General features: G+C 37.7%; 1 protein-coding gene across 2 annotated transcripts in view; it reads left to right on the top strand.

Annotated features, from left to right (window-relative positions):
- The window catches only part of CDK7 (cyclin dependent kinase 7), a 43,288-nt gene that overhangs the window by 5,687 nt on the left and 23,521 nt on the right, over positions 1-14,080 (top strand). For both annotated transcript variants that reach the window (XM_046672186.1, XM_046672185.1), the window contains exons 3-7: positions 6,081-6,114; positions 7,261-7,328; positions 8,100-8,168; positions 10,168-10,278; positions 11,341-11,459. In XM_046672186.1, the coding sequence (XP_046528142.1) occupies positions 6,081-6,114; positions 7,261-7,328; positions 8,100-8,168; positions 10,168-10,278; positions 11,341-11,459 (401 nt within the window). The remainder of the gene's footprint in view (positions 1-6,080; positions 6,115-7,260; positions 7,329-8,099; positions 8,169-10,167; positions 10,279-11,340; positions 11,460-14,080) is intronic.

Raw genomic sequence — 14,080 nt, 5'->3', positions numbered from 1 at the left:
TGATTTATTTGGAGATATTGAACCATTCCTGTGTCCCTGGAATAAATCCCCCTTGATCAGGATGTCTGATCTTTTTGGTCTCTTGCTGTATTCAGGTTGCCAATATTTTGTTGAGGATTTTTGCATGTATGTTCATCAGCGATATTGGCCTGTAGTTTTCCCTTTTTGTGTTGTCCTTGTCAGGCTTTGGTATCAGAGTGATGTTGTCCTCATAGAATGTGTTAGAAAGTGTTCCGTCTTCCCTAATTTTTTGGAATAGCTTGAGAAGGATAGGTATTAAATCCTCTCTGAAAGTTTTGTAGAATTCCCCAGGAAAGGGTCCTGGGCTTTGATTCTTTGAGATGCTTTTGACTACTGTTTCAGTCTCTTTACTTGTGATTGGTCTATTCAGATTTTCTATGTCTTCTTGATTCAGCCTGGGAGGTTGGAAGAGTCTAAGAATTTACCCATTTCCTCTAGATTGTCCATTTTGTTGGCATATAGTTTTTCATAGTATTCTGTTGTAATCCGTTGTATTTCTGTGCCATCCATTGTTATTTCTCCTCTTTCATTTCTAATTTTATTTGTTTAAGCTGTCTCTCTTTTTTTCTTTGTAAGTCTAGCTCGGGGTTTGTCAATTTTATTTATCTTCTCAAAGAACCAGCTCTTTGTTTCATTGATCCTTTCTACTGCCTTTTTTGTTTGAATAGCATTTATTTCTGCTCTGATTTTTAGTATTTCTTTCCTTCTGCTGACTTTGGGCTTTGTTCTTCCTTTTCTAATTCAGTTATGTGTAGTTTGAGATTGCTTATTTGGCTTTTTCTTGTTGTTAAGGTGAGCCTGTATTGCAATGCATTTCTTTCCTTTTTTTTTTTTTTTTTGAGGAAGATCAGCCCTGAGCTAACCACCACCAATCCTCCTCTCTTTGTTGAGGAAGACTGGTCCTGAGCTAACATCCATGCCCATCTTCCTCTACTTTATATGTGGGATGCTTACCACAGCATGGCTTTTGCCAGTCGGTGCCGTGTCCGCACCCGGCATCTGAACCGGTGAACCCCGGGCCACCGGAAAGTGGAACGTGTAAACTTAACCACTGCGCCACCAGGCCGGCCCATGAATTTCCTTCCTCATACTGCTTTTGCTGCATCCCATATGAGCTGGTATGGTATGTTTTCACTTTCATTTGTCTCCAGATATTTTTTTATTTCTCCTTTAATTTCTTGAATGATCCATTGGTTGTTCAATAGCATGTTGTTTAGTCTCCACATCTTTGTCCGTTTCTCAGCTTTTTTCTTGTAATTAATTTCTAGCTTTATAGCATTGAGGTCAGAAAACATGCTTGTTCTTATTTCAGTCTTCTTCAGTTTATTGAGGATGTGCTTGTTTCCCAACATATGGTCTATCCTTCAGAATGTTCCATGCACACTTGAGAAGAATGTGTATTCTGCTGTTTTTGGATGGAGTGTTCAATATATAACTTTTAAGTCCAACTGGTCTAGCTTTTCATTTAATTCCACTGTTTCCTTGTTGATTTTCTGTCTGGATGATCTATCCATTGATGTGAGTAGATTGTTGAGATCTCCTACTATTGTTGTGTTATTATTAATATCTTCTTTTAGGTTTGTTAATAGTTTCTTTTTGTACTTTGGTGCTCCTGTGTTGTGTGCATAGATATTTATAAGTGTTATTTCTTCTTGATGGAATGTGCCTTTGATCATTATAAACTGCCCCTCTTTGCATTATAAACTGTCCCTCTTTATCTGTCTTTACCAGTCTTATCTTGAAGTTTACTTTCTCTGAAATAAGTATGGCAACACTTGCTTTCTTTTGTTTGCCATTAGCTTGAAGTATCGTCTTCCATCTCTTCACTGTGAGCCTGTTTGTCACTGGAGCTGAGATGTGTTTCCTGGAGGCAGCATATTGTTTGGTCTTGTTCTTTAATCCATCTTGCCACTCTGTGTCTTTTTCTTGGAGAATTCAGTCCATTTACATTTAGGGTGATTATCGATATATGAGGGCTTAATGCTGCCATTTTATCACTCGTTTTCCCGTCCTGCATTTTTTTTGTTTCTTGTCCTGTGTATTTTGGTCTACCAGTTGAGTTATGTAGTTTTTTTATGTTGTGTTTCTATGTTTTCTCCTTATTTATTATTTGTGTCTATGTTCTGCATTTTTGTTTAGTGGTTGCCATGAGGTTTGTATTCAAAATCCTGTAGATAAGATAGTTTCTTTTCTGATGGCCTCTTAGTACCTTAAACTAAACTGTTCAGTCCCTTTCCTCTTCCCCACCTAAGTTGTTTTTCCCACGTTATTCCATCTTGTGTTATGATTTTGTGATTAAAATGACAAGATTATCTTTGTTTTTGGTGTTTTCCTTCCCTTTGTCTTTAATGACATAGTTGAGTATTTGCTGTCCTGCTCTAGTTCTGTCTACTTATTTATCTCCTTACTCTGTGCTTTGTAACCCCTTTGCCCTCTCTTTTTTTTAGGTATGAGGGCCTTCTTGAGGATTTCTTGTGTGTGGGGGGGGTGTCTTGTGGCTACATATTCCCTTAGCTTATGTTTATCTGGGAAAGTTCTTATTTCTCCATCATATCTGAAGGATATTTTCGCTGGATAGAGTATTCTTGGCTGAAAGTTTTTGTCCTTGAAACAATTGAGTAGGTCATTCCAGTCTCTCCAGCCTGTAAAGTTTCTGCAGAGAAATCTGCTGAAAGCCTGATGTGAGTTCCTGTGTAGGTTCTCTTGTTCTGCCTTGTTGTGCTTAGTATCTTTCTTGTCATTCACTTTTGTCAGTTTCACTGCTATCTGCCTTGCAGTAGGTCTTTTTACATTGACATATTTAGGCGATCTGGCAGCCTCTTCTGCATAGATTTCCATCTCCTTCCCCAGGTTTGGGAAGTTCTCTGCTGTTATTTCTTTGAACAAGCCTTCTGCTCCATTCTCCTTCTCTTCTCCTTCTTCAATACCTATAATTCTTATGTTGCATTTCCTGTTTGAGTTGGATAATTCTCAGAGACTTTCTTCATTTCCTTTTAGTCTTAGTCCTCTCTCCTCCTCTATCTGGAGCATTTCAACATGTCTATCTTTGATTATGCTGATATGCTCCTCTCTGATGTCCGCTTGAGCATTCAGAGAATCCTTATTTTGTTTTATTTCTTCAATTCTATGTTTCATCTCTAGTAGTACTGATTGATTCTTCTTTATAGTTTCAATCTGTTTTGTGAAGTAGCTCCTCAACTCCTTGAATTGTTTCTCTACCTTCTCTTTTAACTCGTTGAGTTTTTTGATGATAGCTATTTTGAATTCTCTGTCGTTTAGATTACATATTTCTGTGTTCTCAGGACTGATTTCTGGTACTTGTCATTTTCTCTCTGATTTGGAGCTCTAATATAATGTTTGATATTCCTAGAGGGAGTGGCTCTGAGTTTTCACATCCTGGTGTTATTTGGTTGCAGTTACTGCCTTTTGCCACTGGGTGGGGTAAAGAGCCTTGCATTCTGAGCCCTCTGCCTTCAGCCAAGATCCCAAGCACTAGAGCCACTGGAGCTTCTCTGGGCTGGTGGGGGGAGTGGGACTTTCTCCTGTGTGCCCTTGGGTTTTTCCTGCTCTGCTCTCACTGTCTGCTCTCCTGGGGTGTTGGCTTGATAAGGTCACCTCCTGTGAAAGCTTTCATGCCAGTAGAGGGCTTCCCTCTAGGCTGTAAGGGCCCACCGGGGATCCTTGATGTTCCCGAGAATGAACATCCCCTCCCCTGTTCCTTCCCTCTCGGAGGCATCTTGTGGTCCGAGAATGAACATCCCCTCCCCTGTTCCTTCCCTCTCGGAGGCATCTCGTGGTCCTGGATTGCAGTCTTTAGGGGAGGGAGTGAAGTTTTCTCTTACCCTGTTCCACCTCCTCCGATGGGGACTCCAGCCTGTCTGCCTGCCGTCGTATGACTGCGTGGGTTTCTCCAACGTTTTTTGTGTTATATTTGGATGTCCTCTGTTGGAGCACGAATGTCCTTTTTGTTGTGTGTTGGAGGGGGGTGATTACTGGGGAAGTTCACTCCACCATTATGCTGACATCACTCTAAGGAACCTGTTTTTGGTCATCACCGTATTCTCAGAGCTCAGCACTGCACTTGGCACGTGGTGGGCATTCTCTGGCACACTATTCTTTAACATTGGTTGATTTTTTCAATCCCTACCCAAATACTACAATATCTTTAATTACTGTTGCCTTATAAAAAGTCTTGAAATCTGATAAGTGCTACATACCTGTTTTTCTTCTTCAAAATTGTCTTGGCTACTCTGTCAGCCAATTGGGAATTTGAAAAGAGCAGGAGAATTTGAATATGGACTAGGTATTGCATGCCATTATGGCATTATTATTAATTCTGTTAGGTATGAAAATGGCATTATGGTTACATAAGAAAATGTCCATGTGTTAGAGATGCTTACTTAAGTATTGTATAGGGATGAAATGACATGAAGTCTGGTATTTGTTTTAAAATATTTTAGCTGTCAAAAAGGAGAGGATGAATGAATGAAATAAATGTGGCAAAATATTGATAATTGTTGAATCTGGGTGATGAAGTAGATGGCTTCGTGAAAGTAATCTGCTTTTTTATTATTTTTAGAAAATGTAATAGTTTTTTAAATTGTCTGTTCTGAGTAATATTTTTTTCAATTGTCTATTCTTAGCTCCTTACTTTTCCACATAAAATTTACAATTGATTTGTGAGTGTCTGAAAAATGCTGTTGAGCTTTAGATTTAGTTGCGTTGAATTTGAAGAGAACTGACACATATATGATATTGAGTCTTCCTATCCGTGAACATGATAGCTGTTTATTTTGGTCTCATTTTTAAGCATGTTTTAGTAGTGTTTTTAAATTTTCTTCTTGGAAAGCTTTGTACATCTCTTGTTAAATTTATTCCTAAGTGCCTTACATTTTTTGGTGCTATAATAAATAGCCTACCTTTAAATAAAAAGTTCTGTTTGTAGTATGTAGGTGGGAGATATTTTTAAAGGTAGAATAGCTGTGTTTTTTCCAGAAGTAATCTTTTTTTTTTAAATTCTTGATTATATTTAATCATTGTATAAAGTAGTGAGTAAGAGAATGTTCTTTAACTTAGTAATCTGTTTTGTGTAAGACTGAACCTGTTAATGCAATTTGTTATGCTTTTTCACAGTGACAACAGTTTAACTGTTTTATCACAATTTGTAATTTTGCTTTTTGGAAAATTGGTTCCTAAGAGCATACTATTGGGCATATTAAATGTGTCACTTTAGGGGCCGGCCCTGTGGTGTAGTGGTTAAGTTTACACTCTCTGCTTTGGCAGCCCCGGGTGTGCGGTTTTCCATCCCGGGTGTGGACCTACACACTGCTCATCAGCTCATCAAGCAATGCTGTGGCTGTATCCCAAATTCAAAATAGAGGGAGATTGGGGCAGATGTTAGCTCAGGACCTGTCTTCCTCACCAAAACAAAAAACATGTCGATTTATGTTTATATGTTACATATTTCCTTCCAGATAGGCTAACTTGAAGTTATGTTTTTGTTTATTAGCCAATTTTCCCTCAGTTATTTTTTTTCCACATTTAAGCTTGCAAAGATAAAGGAGATATTTGTTTTCTTAATTCCATTACTTGAATGTGCAGTTTAGAAACTTAAGGGACAAGGAATGGTAGGTACTTAATGCTGTCTTATATTGATAATTTTGCCTTTCTGATTCATGATTCCCACTCCCCTCTTGCCTTCTAATTCCAGCTCCATGTGAGTTACTACATGTTTTTGCTGTGGCTAACTTTTTTTAAGATTTTATTTTTCTTTTTTCTCCCCATAGCCCCCGGTACATAGTTGTGTATTTCTAGTTGTGGGTCCTTCTAGTTGTGGCATGTGGGATGCTGCCACAGCATGGCCTGATGAATGGTGCCATGTCCACGCCCAGGATTTGAACTGGTGAAACCCTGGGCCGCTGAAGTGGAGTGCATGAATTTAACCACTCGGCCACGGGGCTGGCCCCTGTGGCTAACTTTCTGAAGAGTTTATATATTATGCATTGTCTAAATTTTTTAATACATATTTAATGTGTTTGGTTTTTTTTTTCCTCTATCAGATCAAACTTGGACATAGATCAGAAGCTAAAGATGGTATGTATTTCTTGTAATCTCACAGAACAAGAAAGGTTTTTATCCTCATTGAGGAAATGAGCAAAGTATTAGAGTTAACAGTGGTTCTGGATAGAGTTATTGCAGGGTCCCAGAATAGTAAAGATAGACTCAGGATAGAGACAGGATATCTGTGATTTCTACCATTTGAGCGTTCAGAGGAACATTCAAGTCACCTAAGTCAATGGAAGGCAGCAAGGTTAGTGGCTTGTCTTGCTGTCTTCACTACTGTTTTAGGTATTGTTACAGGCTGTTGTTTCTTCTTTTTCTGAGCTTCTAATTACTTTGAAAATTCAAGATATGCCTTTATGGAAGTACACAAGGCTTGCTATGGAATTAGGTGTATGGAGGAAAAGATTTCTTAATCCCTTCTTCCAAAACCTTGTTTGCTAGAGTGCTAAGTTCTATTTAGTCATCAAGAAATGGTTCCTATAAAAAGGGTACATCGTCTATGTAACAAGTAGTGCCAGATCTTATTATTTTTATCTTTTTTTGCTGAGGAAGATTAGCCCTGAGCTGACATCTGTGCCAATCTTCCTCTACTTTTTATATATAGGTTCCTGCTACAGCATGGCTGACAAATGGTGTAGGTCTGCACCCGGGATCTGAACCCGTGGACTCGGGCTGCTGAAGCAGAGCATGCCAAACTTAAACTACTGGGCCATGGGGCCAGTCCAACTGGATCTTATTTTTAATTTTGCTTTGTGTGCTTTGCATTGGGAAAGATACTATCTTATCACTAGTTTGCTGTTAGCATCATAAGTTTCCTATTAGCATAAAAAATCTACTGCTGATATTCATAGGGCAAGGGAAGGGAAGCTATTGACTTATTGCCTATATGCGACATACTTACACATGTTGTTTCTCCAGCAGCCTTCAGATCTGATACATTACAGATAAAGTGAATACTGTTTTCACCATTTATCATAGTCTGTATTAAGCTATTTTGAAAATAAAACAATATGAAAGAAAAACAGATGTGTCATAAAAATTGTCAAAATATCCCTTCTTTTTCTGTAGAATGTTTATTGCCATCTCCTGAGAGACTTAACCTTTCCCAAAAGATAAGTTTAAGAAGCTTTGAGGTTTCAGATTATTTTTCACTTTTTGCTTTGCCTTTTTCTGTAGGTATAAATAGGACAGCCTTAAGAGAGATCAAATTGTTACAGGAGCTGAGTCATCCAAATATAATTGGTGTGAGTATGATTGAAGTTGTTTCTGGGATTTGGGACCCTCCCTGCCTTTTCTGAATGTGTTGATTGAAGGCTCAGCAAGATGAGTTCTTCTAGATGAGCCTTGCAAAAAGTTTAAAAGTTTATCAGGCTGAAATGTATTTTCTGTCCTAATTATTCCTGTTGACAATGTCTTTAAAACTATACAACTGATGAAATAAATTAAATATTGACATACAGGCTTATTTTGTTAGAAATCATTATGCAGCCTAGAGAGCTGTAACATGTGTACGACCTTGAGCAAATTCCCTCACAGTTCTCTGCCATAGTCCCTACCTCATAGGGTTGTTGTGAGGCTAGCTAATTGAATACATGTAAAGGTCCTGACATAGTGCCTGGCCTGGAGAATGCACTCGTTCAATGAATGATGGCTGCTACTGCTATTTATAATACTTTCTTGGCACCGAGCTTGGGAATTTTTCTGAATTGGAGACTGAAGTGAGATTTTCATTAGTTTACTTCTTAATTGTAACTCCCAAAATTTTATGGGCGAGGTTGAATATTTAATGATTTATAAAAAATAGTAAAGTTTAATATTTTTGTGCCTCGAAGTACTAATTCTTAGCAAAAGAAGGATAAATATCAAATTTAATAAAACTATTTAAGCTTAACAAGGAATTATCAACAGTCCAAATACTTGTTTAAATTTTTTTAAATTACTTCAGTTGGTGTAATACTGTCAGGTGTTTAATAGACAATCACATTTTGATTTTTTTTTTTAATTTTGCTTTGCAGCTCCTTGATGCTTTTGGGCATAAGTCTAATATTAGCCTTGTCTTTGATTTTATGGAAACTGATTTAGAGGTAAGATTAAGATTCCTAGAGGAAGTATTTTTCTCTGTCAAAAGATAAGCTAAATGTTTATTTTCTACTTATGAAGATACTGGTAGTCAAAAAGAATGCTTAATTTTGTTGAAATCCGGGTGTACTCTTAAGGCGCTTCTGAATCATTTGTTCATATTCCTGGTGCCAGATACAGAGATTTGAATTTCATTAGCATTTCTATTTACCAAGTTCCTTGAATCTTAACAACATTATTTTTATTATTATTTTTTTTTTCCTTTTTCTCCCCAAAGCCCCCCGGTACATAGTTGTATATTCTTCGTTGTGGGTCCTTCTAGTTGTGGCATGTGGGACGCTGCCTCAGTGTGGTTTGATGAGCAATGCCAGGTCCGCGCCCAGGATTCGAACCAAGGAAACACTGGGCCGCCTGCAACAGAGCGCGCAAACTTAACCACTCGGCCACGGGGCCAGCCTCAATCTTAACAACATTATTTTTAGAGGAATGAGTGTTAGGCCTTTGAAAATTTAGAGCTTATTTTTCCTATTATCACAGAATATCATCCTTTTGAAAGCTGAGTTTCTTTTTGAGAAAAATAAGATCTTATACTTTTCATTAATATTAATCGAATCTCAAAAACTGACAATTCAAGGGTGTGGAACAACTGGAATTCTCATACACTGCTGGTGAGAATGCAAAGTGGTACAGAACTTTGGAAAACAGTTTGGCAATTTCTTGTCCAGTTAAATACATACTTAAAGTGTGATCTAGCAATAGCACTGATAGGTATTTATCCAAGAGAAACAAAAACATGTCTGCTCAGAAAGCAGTTGGTGCACAGATATTTAGCTTTATTCATAATTCCCCAAACTGAACAACCCAGATATCTTTTATCTAGTGAATGTATTAACAAATTGTGGTACCTCCATATGATGGAATACTATCTGGGAATAAAAAGAAATGAACTACTAATATATACAACAGTATAGACGAATCTCAAATGCATTATTGCTAATTGGAAGAAGCCAGGCTCAAAAGGCTATGTATTGTCTGATTCCATTTATATGGTATTTTGGAAAAGGTAAAACTGAAGGAAGAGAAATCAGATCAGAGATTGCTGGGTTTGGGAGTGGAGGGCAGGATAGAGCACAGAGGACCTGAGGGAATTGTGAGGGATTGTAGAACTCGAGCTTGATTGTGATGGTGGTCACACAGCTCCGTGTGTTTGTTAAAACTCATGGAACTGTGCAGTCAAAAGGGTACGTTTTACCTAAATCTGATTTTTAAAAAAAGAAAATGTGGATTTCTAGCTCATAATAACTGGCAAGTCTAGGAATAAATTGGCTTTAGGCACAGCTCACAAATAATGCCATCAGAAGTCAGTCTTGCACTTTAACTCAGTTCTGTTTTGTTTTCTTTTGCTTTCATTCATGGGCATAGTTTCTCGATATAATGGCTCAGACACTTCCAGGGTTATATCCTTAGAGTTTAATAATCCCTAAGAAAGAAAGTGCTTTGTTCCCTTTGATTCTGGCATGGGCACTTGGCCTGGTTGATTGGCTTGGCTTGGATCACCAATCTCCTGGACAGCAGGCTGCAGAATAGTGATTGGCTATGCCTGGGTCGTGTATCTACCTCTAGAGGCCACAGGTGATGGTCAGTCCATGTGGACTGAGCTGGCAACAGGTGGTGTCCCAAAGGAATGTGCTATTATCAGAATAATGCTATTATCAGAAAAGGCTGTACATTGTGGGGCAAGTGAAAACAACAGATGTTCGCTACACGGATGCCTAAAATCAAAGTAGGAGACAAAGCACTGCTTTCTTTCCAAACCGAAGATACTTTCCTTAACACATAACTGGATGTTCTGACAATGCTTCCTACACAGCAGTCAGAGTTAGGCAGCATCTCTTGAGCTTCTCCTGTATGAGTATATTCATTTTATGTCTATAAATGATTTTATACGGTGGAGTTTATTTGGGCTAATAAAGTTTACCTGTATATTGTATACCTGATTTACAGGTTATAATAAAGGATAATAGTCTTGTGCTGACACCATCACACATCAAAGCCTACATGTTGATGACTCTTCAAGGGTTAGAATATTTACATCAACATTGGATTCTACATAGGGTAAGGGTTTTAACCAAGTACGATTACTTTTTATGTTGTAGTCAGGTTTTATGTAGCCAATTTATATGTAAACGGTCTGAATATGTAAATTGTTAAAATAAAGGTAAAACTAGACCATTTTATCCCATCTTCTTCCTCTGCATGTTCCCTTCAGTTGTTCCACCAAGTGTTTCTGTGAGGACTCTAAATTTCTATGTGAAAGGTAGAAATGAAAGAGACCCAGTCCTTCATTTCTTCATAGATGAGGAGCTAAGCTGCTAAGTTACCAGACCAAGGTTATATATTTTTTCAAGGTCAGTAGCTGATAACTGACAGAGTAATAGAACCTAGATCTTTTGGCTGTAAGTCCAGTGTTCTTTGTGCTATACTGTTGTTAGGGGAAAAAGATGCAGTGAGAGTGTTGCTTAAATTATACAATGCTGAAATACCTTTGGAAAAATAGTATTTCTAGTAGCTCTAAAATTCTGTGAAGTAATGAAATAAAATTTCTGAAATGGTTGAGTCGTTGTTAGGAACATTCAGCTATTGGAACAAGCTGATAATTTAGATGTTTTTAGGCACCCTGTTTAGATAGAAAGCTAAGAATATGTAATTATAGTTAGTAATTCTCATACCTTAAACTTGGAATCCCTTTTAGGTTATTGCTAATATCATTTTGGCGTGGATTTTGAAGAATATGTTCCTCATCCTTTCTAAATGCATAATGTTTTTATTTACTAAAGTTCAAATATTTTATTGTTATTAAGTTAATAGCAACAACTGTTTATTGAGCCAGTCATCACACTAGGCTCTTTACAGAAAATATTAAATGTAATCCTCACAGCAACTCTGTGAAGTAGGTAAGTTGAGGCTCAGTGAAATTCGGTACCTTGACCCAAGGTCTCACTGAGTATTATGACCAATCTTAGTTTGTTTTGATAGGATTTCACATCAGTGAAAAAAAATATTATTGTTTAAAATTGAGGTGTCATCCTGTTTTTGCTAAGTTTAAAGCCAACTAAATGTATCATTATGATATTCCGCACCCTGCTTACTTGTTTGTTTAAAACCTCTGTGATATAGGACCTAAAACCAAACAACTTGTTGCTAGATGAAAATGGCGTTCTAAAACTGGCAGATTTTGGCCTGGCCAAATCATTTGGGAGCCCCAATAGAGCTTATACACATCAGGTTGTGACCAGGTAAGAATCTCTTAAATAACTGGAAGGTTATGTTGTGCAGGATATTAATCACAGCTGAGCATCATTTGGTTTCTCTGAAATATCTTGGCAGAGTTCAGGAATCATGGTTGGTGTTTTGTTAAAAATACAGCCCTCTTTATGTGATGTATATCTTACCACAATGAAAAAAACCAGCCAATTTTTCAAACGGAGTTGAATTAATTCAGTCCTCAGGCGTTTACCTAGTAACTTTTGGGACTGATTTATACTTCTTTTACATTTTAGGTAGGTAGGTTGGAACTTTATGGCTGTTCTTTTACATAACCTGATTTTGGTGGCCTGTATATCATTCAGTGTGAATGAAAATTCTCTAAACAAAGCAGTGCATTGATATTTGGATTTTTCATATTGTTAGTACTTGTATTTTCTGTTTATTTATTTATTCATTTATTTTGAGGAAGATTAGCCCTGAGCTAACATCCACCGCCAATCCTCCCCTTTTTGCTGAGGAAGACTGGCCCTGAGCTAACATCTGTGCCCATCTTTCTCTACTTTATATGTGGGATGTCTGCCACACCATGGCTTGATGAGCAGTGCGTAGGTCTGCATCTGGGATCAGAACCGGTGTACCCCGGTCCGCCAAAGCAGACCGCATGAACTTAATCACTGTGTCACCAGGCCTGCCCCGTTCTCTTTATAGGTTTTATGTATGAAAACTAAAAACCACATTAAATAGATAGGGACAGTACACTTTATAATTCTTGTCAAGATGGCATTTGTTAATTTCCAAGACACTTCTTTTTAAATTGAAGTCATAATAGTTTTTAACATTGTAAAATTTCAGTTGTATGTTATTTTTTCTCTGTCATTGTGTAAATGAGCCCTTTCACCCTCTGTGCCCACCTCCTAACCCCTTTCGCCTCTGGTAACCACTCAACTGTGCTTTTTGTCCGTGTGTTAGTTTATCCTCCACATGTGAGTGAAATCATATGGTGTTTGTCTTTGTCTGGCTTATTTCGCTTAACACAATACCCTCAAGGTCTATCCATGTTGTGAATGGGATGATTTTGTCTTTTTTTATGTCTGAGTAGTATTCCATTGTATATATATACCACATTTTCTTTATCCAATCATCAGTTGATGGGCACGTGGGTTACTTTCACTTCTTGGCTATAGTGAATAATGCCGCGATGAATGTAGGGGTGCATAAGTCTCTCTGAATTGTTGATTTCAAGTTGTTTGGATAGATACCCAGTAATGGGATAAATGGGTTGTATGGTATTTCTATTTTTTTGTTGAGAAATCTCCATACTGTTTTCCATAGTGGCTGCACCAGTTTGCATTCGCTCTAGCAGTATATGAGGTCCCTTTTCTCTACAACCTCTCCAACATTTGTTATTTTTTGTCTTGGTGATTATAGCCATTGTAACAGGTGTAGGGGATACCTTAGTGTAGTTTTAATTTGCATTTCCCTGATGATTAGTGATATTGAAGTTCTTTTCATGTGCCTATTGGCCATCTGTATATCTTCTTTGGAAAAATATCTGTTCATATCCTCTGCCCATTTTTTGATCAGGTTGTTTTTTTGTTGTTCAGTTGTGTGAGTTCTTTATATATTTTGGAGATTAACACCTTGTCGGATATATGATTTGCAAATATTTTGTCCCAGTTGTTGGGTTGTATTTTTTTGGTGAGGAATACTGGCCCTTAGCTAACATCTGTGCCAGTCTTCCCCCACTATGTATATGGGACACCACCTCAGCATGGCTTGATGAGTGCGTAGGTGTGTCGGTTCATACCTGAGATCTGAACCCACGAACCCCAGGCTCCAAAGCAGAGCATGCGAACTTAACCACTGCATCACAGGATGGCCTCTAGTGGGTTGTCTTTTTGTTTTGTTCTTGGTTTCCGTTGCCTTGCAGAAGCTCTTTCATCTGATGAAGTCCCACTACTTGTTTATTTTTTCATTTGTTTCCCTTGTTCGAGTAGACATGGTATTTGAAAAGATCCTTCTATGACCAGTGTCAAAGAGTGTACTGCCTGTATTTTCTTCTAGGGCTTTTATGGTTTTCAGGTCTTATATTCAAGTCTTTGATCCATTTTGAGTTAATTTTTCTCTTTGGTGTAAGATGATGGTCTACTTTCACTCTTTTGCATGTGGCTATCCGTTTTCCCAACACCATGTATGGAAGAGACCTTCCTTTCTCCACTGTATTTTCTTAGCTCCTTTGTCAAAGATTGGCTGTCTGTAGATGTGTGGTTTTTATTTCTGGGCTTTCAGTTCTGTTCCATTGATCCATGTGCCTGTTTCTGTACCAGTATCATGTTGTTTTGATTACTATCACTTTGTGGTATGTTTTGAGTCAGGGATTGTGGTGCCTCCAGCTTTGTTCTTTTTTCTCAGGATTGCTTTAGCTATTTGAGGTCATTTGTTGCTCCATATAAGATTTAGTATTCTTTGTTCTATTTCTGTGAAGAATGCCATTGGGATTCTGATTGGGATTGCATTGAATCTGTAGATTGCTTTAGGTAGTATGGACATTTTAACTATGTTTATTCTTCCAATACATGTGCATGGGCTATCTTTCCCTTTCTTTATGGCATCATCGATTTCTTTCAATAATGTCTTATAGTTTTCATTG

Source organism: Equus quagga, chromosome 9, assembly GCF_021613505.1.
Source record: "Equus quagga isolate Etosha38 chromosome 9, UCLA_HA_Equagga_1.0, whole genome shotgun sequence".
Lineage (NCBI taxonomy): Eukaryota > Metazoa > Chordata > Mammalia > Perissodactyla > Equidae > Equus > Equus quagga.
Note: the sequence above shows the minus strand (reverse complement) of the source record. Positions and strands in the feature narration are given on the sequence as shown.